General features: G+C 47.4%; 1 protein-coding gene across 9 annotated transcripts in view; it reads right to left on the reverse strand.

Annotated features, from left to right (window-relative positions):
• Nucleotides 1-6337, reverse strand: part of Zan (zonadhesin) — a 100246-nt gene that overhangs the window by 79572 nt on the left and 14337 nt on the right. For all 9 annotated transcript variants that reach the window (XR_004109638.1, XM_031338346.1, XM_031338351.1 and 6 more), the window contains 4 exons: nt 5987-6332; nt 4506-4690; nt 558-699; nt 1-53 (listed from right to left, as the gene is read on the reverse strand). The exon at nt 1-53 is cut by the window's left edge and continues 64 nt beyond it. Coding sequence is in view for 8 of the 9 variants with exons in the window: in XM_031338346.1 (XP_031194206.1) it covers nt 1-53; nt 558-699; nt 4506-4690; nt 5987-6332 (726 nt within the window). In the remaining variant the exon portion in view is untranslated. The remainder of the gene's footprint in view (nt 54-557; nt 700-4505; nt 4691-5986; nt 6333-6337) is intronic.

The raw sequence follows: 6337 nt of genomic DNA on the forward strand, positions 1-6337 counted from the left end.
CTCATCAAAGGTGACAAAATGAAGGTCCCCATAGACCAGGCAGGTGGCCTTACCTGCCAGAGAAGGGGAACACAGATATAGGAAGCCATTTTCAGTGTTGGACTTGGCTGGATGCTATACCCTAACTCTGCTACTCAGATGCATTCCCAGCTCCACTGCCCAAGGGAGATCAGGGACTACAGGGTCTCACCCATGCTGACAGAGAGTAATATAGAAAGACAAGAGGGGTGACTTTCTGGGACCAGAACAGAACATGTGCAAATGTGGCACTTTGTCCTGATGTCCTCCTTCCCCCTCCTCCTCTTCTTCTTCAAGATTTATTTATTTATTTTATATGAGTACACTATATCTGTCTTGAGACACACTAGAAGAGGGCATCAGATCTCATTACAGATGGTTGTGAGACACCATGTGGTTGCTAGGAATTGAATTCTGAACTTCTGGAAGAACAGTCAGTACTCTTAACTGCTGAGCTATCTCTCCAGTCCCCCCAAAGCCCCCAGGAAGTACGTTCTAAAAAGGTCTACCCACCTTCTCACTCTGACAGCAGTACTTACCGTAGGGCTCACACTGGTACTGGCCACTCTTCAGCTGGCATACAGTGTGTGTCCCACACTGAGAGATCTGGCACTCCATCAGGCTACCAGGCAAGCAGTGGCACCGCTCTGTGCAATTGGGAGTGAACCATTCTTCCCCAGGCTAAGAGCAACAGATCAAGAGTCATAATGCCATTGTTCTAAGGTGTGTGTGTGTGTGTGTGTGTGTGTGTGTGTGTGTGTGTGTGTGTGTGTGTGGTGTGTGTGTGCGCGCGCGCGCGCGCACGCGTGCACAAGCACACTTGATATACACATGACCACCCACCACACACATATGTGGAGGTCAGAAAACAACTTTGGAGCTGGTTCTCTCCTTCCACCCTGAGGATCCCAAGGATCAAACTCAGATCAATCAAGCTTGGCAGCAGGTGTCTTTACCCACTGAGCCATCTTTTCAGCCAAGTGTGTGTATGCGTGTATGTTTTCATGGGCAATGGCACAGATCAGAGGACAACTTTCTTCGAGAATCTGTTCTCTCTTTCTATCATGTGGGCCCAGGGATTGACTCAGGATCAAGGCTCGGAGGCAAGAGGCTTCACCTGCTAAGCCATCCCAGCAGCCCTTGACCTTTCTCTTTTTGTTTGCTTTCTGAGACAGGGTCTCACAACACTGAACTCGGGTAACTCTCCTTCCTCTGCCTCCCACATCCTGGGATTATAATTAGATATAGTTTGCTTAAAGCACTCTTTTGGTTTGGTTTTGGTTTTGGATTTGGATTTGTTATTGTTTTCATGAGACAATATGTAGACCTGCTCAGCATGTGGACCAAGCTGGCCTTGAATTCACAGATATCCCCCTGCCTCTGCCTCTCGTGTGCTAACCACACCCAGCCTACTTTAAGCATTTTTGATCATGCTTTTGTTGATAGCAGCAATGAGCATTTATTAAGTGATAGACATGTGGCAGGATCGAGGTTTTTTTTTTTAAAGATTTATTTATTACTTATTTATTACAAGTACACTGTCGCTGTCTTCAGACGCACCAGAAGAGTGTGTCAGATCTCATTACGGGTGGTTGTGAGCCACCATGTGGTTGCTGGGATTTGAACTCATGACCTTTGGAAGAGCAGTCGGCGCTCTTACCCGCTGAGCCATCTCACCAGCCCGGCAGGATCGAGTTTTAATTGGCAACTTGAAACAACTAGACTCACACAGGAAGAGTCTCATAGAGGTATCATCTAAATTAAGTTGGCCTGTAGACAAGTCTAGGGGTCAGGGGGGTTGTCCTATTGCCTTATGATGTGGGAAGCCCCAGCCTGAAAGCACATGGTCCCATTCTCTTGGTTGGGGCCCTAGATTTTATAAGAGTAAAGAAAGTTAGCTGAACATGACACATGCATGCAATGATTTCTCTGTGTTCTTGACTGTGGATAGAGATAAAAGTAAAGCCAACTATCTTACATTCCTGCTGCCTTGATTTCCTCTCAACGATTGACTATAACTTGGAACCATTAATAAATCCTCCCCCGACCTACCCAAAGTTTGTTTTTGTTTTGGGTCTGTGTACGTTATCAAAGCAACAGAAATTAAACCAAAAAAAATGTGTTTAGTTTTGCTTTTGCTATTTTATGACAGTGTTTCATGGAGCCCAGGCTAGCCTTGAATTCCTGTAAAGAGCTGAGGATGATCTTCAAGTGCTGATCTTCGAGTCTCTACCTCTCCAGCGTTATGATTGCAGGTGTGTGCCTGCATCTAACACATACATATAACCGTATGTAAGGCAGTGGGAGCAACCCTGTAACCCCAGCATTAGGACGGCTGAGGCAGGAGAATCACACAAGCTTGTGACTAGCCTGGGCTACAAAGTGAGCTCCAGGCCAGCATGGATTAGGGAGTGACAGTCTGTGCAGACCAACCACAAAAGGGAGTAGTTGGCCCTCTTCTTGCTGGCACTGAAATATGGAGGGGGAGGAAGAGGAGAGGAGGTGGGAAGGAGGAAAGAAGAGGGAGAAGGAGAAGAGGGGGAGTGCTGCACGCACTTGTCTACCCCAGTAGGTCTACAGTATCAGGATTAAAACCTGATCATGGACAAGAGGCATTATGTCTCCTGAGGTAGCCCAATTGCTGGCATCTCCTAACTTAGACGTCTTCCAGATTAATCTCTGCTAAGTCTGTGGAGAGATCTGTGTGCTTTCTTTATTCAGGCATAAAGGTGCCCTAAAAATTATTTCATTATAGCTAACACTGAGATTAAACATTATTTCCTGACCTTCACAGTGCTTCAATAATCTTATTAGATTCCCTAGTTGTAATTAGCTGGGAATTTTTACTAGAAGCTGTCTTACCAGACAGGGCATCTCAAGAGTCAGAGATAGCAGTTAGGCACTTATTATCAGAGAAGTCTCACACAGAAAGAAAAACTATTTTACTGCCAGTAAGAAGTTAGAAGTTGTAGGGCTCCCATCACTAATTATTTATGTTACAGCCAAGGAATGCTAGAATACGACCTTCAGCTACTTGCCTCAGACAGACCCTGAGAGTTTATCTTGGCTGCCAGGACAACCTAGCCCAAGAAGAAGGACACCGCTGCTCCTCCGCCTTGCACCTGGCTGTTTAATTTTACTGACCTTGATATAGCCATTTCCTGCCTATGTGACTTCTGTAGTCTGCCCTGCTCTCTGTATACCATATAAGCCTGATTTCTACTTTGTACAAATTGCATTCAGTTACAGCACTCCCTTGTGTCTGTTTCTGTTTGTCATTTCTTCGCCAATGCCTTGTCTACCTGACTAGGACCCTGTTCCCCCCACGGGTTGAGGGAGGCCCAGACTGGCAAGCTCGTGGCAGGGGAGAAAGGGGGAAAAAGGAAAGGGGGGAGGAAGGTGAGGAAAAAGAGGATGGGAGGAGGGGAAGGAGAAGGAGAGCTAGGTATAACTCAGTTACTACAGGGCATGTCAAATATGCACAAAATCCTAAGTACTACATACTGGACACCTATTAGCCCAGCACATGGGAGGTAGAGGCAGAAGGATCAGAAGTTTAAGGTCATCCTCAGCTACATTATCAGCTGAAGGTCCATCTGAGACACATGAAACTGTATCTCAAACGAAACAAATGTAAAAAGGTAGGTCTTATTGTGCTTCCTCCTCCTCCTCTTCCTCTTCCTTCTCTCTCCCTCTCTCTCCCTCTCTCTCCCTCTCTCTCCCTCTCTCTCTCTCTCTCTCTCTCTCTCTCTCTCTCTCTCTCTTTCTCTCTCTCTCGTTTTTGATTTTTTAGCTTTTTAAGACAGTATTTCTCTGTGTGTTCCTGGCCATCCTGGAACTCACTCTTTAGACTAGGTAGCCTCGAACTCAGGGATTTGCCTGCCTCTGCTTCGGGAGTGCTGGAACCAAGGTGTGAGCTACCACTGCCCAGCGTTATTGTACACATTTTTATAGCCATGGAAACAGATGTAACAAGATAAATTTTCCTAAGGTCATGCAAAGAATGAATGTTGCATCCAGGCTCATGCTCTGCTGCCTGACTCGAGATTCTAGACACCATTTATGCGTAGCCACTGAGCTCTGAAAGTTCAGCCAGTTCTGAGTTGGGATTGTAGCTCAGTGGTAGAGCCCTTGCCTAGAATCCTCCAGTGAGGGGCTGGGGGCGTGGCTCAGTGGTAGAGCTCCTGCCTAGAATCCCCCAGTGAGGAGCTTGGGGGACGTCTCAGTGGTAGAGCCTCTGCCTAGAATCTCTTAAAGAAGAGTTAGAAATGTGGGTAGAGCACTTCCCTACCATGCAAGGAGTCCTTGGCGCCATCTCCAGAATTGCAAAACCAAAGCCAGTGCTAAATGAATGGCTCTACCATTGCATAAACAGTGCTTTGGGGCTGTCCCTTGAGACTCTCTAAGCTCCTCTCACTCAAAGATCACCAGGACCCAGGTGTTCTGGCATCTATTCTCTGGGAAGCCGGGCAACCCTCGAGGCTTACCTTGTAGTACTTTTCATTGTAGAGGCAATTGCAGGAAGACTCATTGATACATTGCTTGTTACTAAACAAAAACCCAGGATTGCAGACACAGCCAGGAACGCAGGGGGGCGGGCAGCTGGGCTTGGGGCTTTCACAGGATGCTGGGCATGCACACGATTCTAAGTGGGCATTTGGAGGGCAGCTCTCTGAAAGGAAAGCACAGCTTCCATCAGGCCTCCATTCCACAGTGGCCCACCTCTACCAGATGCCTCCTTGCTTCTCTCCTACCCTGGACTCAAGTTCTCTTCTAAACAAGTTTACACTTATTCTGCCATAAAAATAAGTGGGGTGGGGTGGAGTAGGAGAGAGGAGGAGGGAAGAGGAGGGGAGGAGGAGATATCTGGGCACCGTGGTATAAGTGGGAGGCCAAGGTAGAAAGACTGTTAACAGTTCAAGGTCGTCTTCATACTCATTTGAGGCCAGGACCTTGTCTCAAAACCAAAACTAACCAACCAACCAACCAAATATACAAAACAATAAAAAATTTTGCTCAATGCTATAATGAGAAAGAATCTTGAGAATTTTGTGCTGGTGAAGACATATGTATGACTTATTCAGGTCAAGGCTACATGTGATGGTACTTGCCTATAGTCCTAGTACTCTGGAGACCAAGGCAAGGAGATTATTGATTTGAGGCTAGCCTGAGCTATGTAGGGAGACACAAGGGAAAGAATAATAGAGGGAAATAGAATAGGGAGGGGGCTGAGGGTGCGACTTGGTTGGTTTGCAGCTCGTGTATCTGCCCTCTGAGCGCAGACTTTTCAAGAATCTCCCTCCCACACCCCTTCTTCAGCATAAGCTCCTGGACTCCCTTTGGCTGTGGGTCTCTGCATCTGTTTTCATCAGTTGCAGGATGAGGCCTCTCTGATGACAATTGGGATAGGCACCAAGCTATGAGCCAGAGGGGTCAAAAGCGTCACACACACACACACACACACACACACACACACACACACACACAGAACCCACAGGATCAACTAACCTGGGATAAGAGGGGCTCAGTGAGACTGAATGACCATCAGTGAGCCTGCATGGGTCTCATCTAGGCCCTCTGCATACATATCATAGCTTGGTGTTTTTGGTGGGACTCCTAACAGAGGGTGTGTGGCCTGTCTCTGACACTTTTGTCTGCTTTGGGGACCCTTGTCCTCCTACTAGGTTGTCTAGTCCATCCTTACTATGAGGGGGGGCGCCTAATCTTATTACAACTTGATATGCCGTGTTTGATTGATATCCCTGGGAGGCCTGCCCGTTTCCGAAGGCAAATGGAGGAGAGGATAGGGAGGGAGGGATGGCGGTGTGGAGAAGGTGGGGGCAGATGGAAGGAGAAGAAACTGTGGTAGGAATGTCATATATGAGAGGATTTTTTTTTTTTTTAAAAAGCACCTCCTTCCCTAACTTCCTCCTCCTTCTTGTTTCTACTTGCTCCAACCGCCTCATACCTGTGGTAGAAACACCTGTAGTTAGGGTCATGCCGGTCATTGAGACACCTGGAGGCTTTGAAAGGCTTGGTCTAATAGGCATGAGTGGAGGACTTGGACAGGGTGGTCTACATGCTGTGGATGTCTGAGTGACAGTAGATTGCTCTGTAGGGAGAGTAGTCTCTTGAGTGGAGACAGTGGTCTCTTCAGAAGGAATGGTGGTCTCTTCAGGAGGGGCAGTGGTCTCCTCAGGAGGGATGCTGGCAGGAGGAACAGTGGTCATTTCTGTAGGGATGGTGGTCACTTCTGTAGGGATGGTGGTCTCTTCAGGAGGGGCAGTGGTCACTTCTGTAGGGATAGTGGTCTCCTCAG

Source organism: Mastomys coucha, unplaced genomic scaffold (assembly GCF_008632895.1).
Source record: "Mastomys coucha isolate ucsf_1 unplaced genomic scaffold, UCSF_Mcou_1 pScaffold22, whole genome shotgun sequence".
In the NCBI taxonomy this organism is placed as follows: domain Eukaryota; kingdom Metazoa; phylum Chordata; class Mammalia; order Rodentia; family Muridae; genus Mastomys; species Mastomys coucha.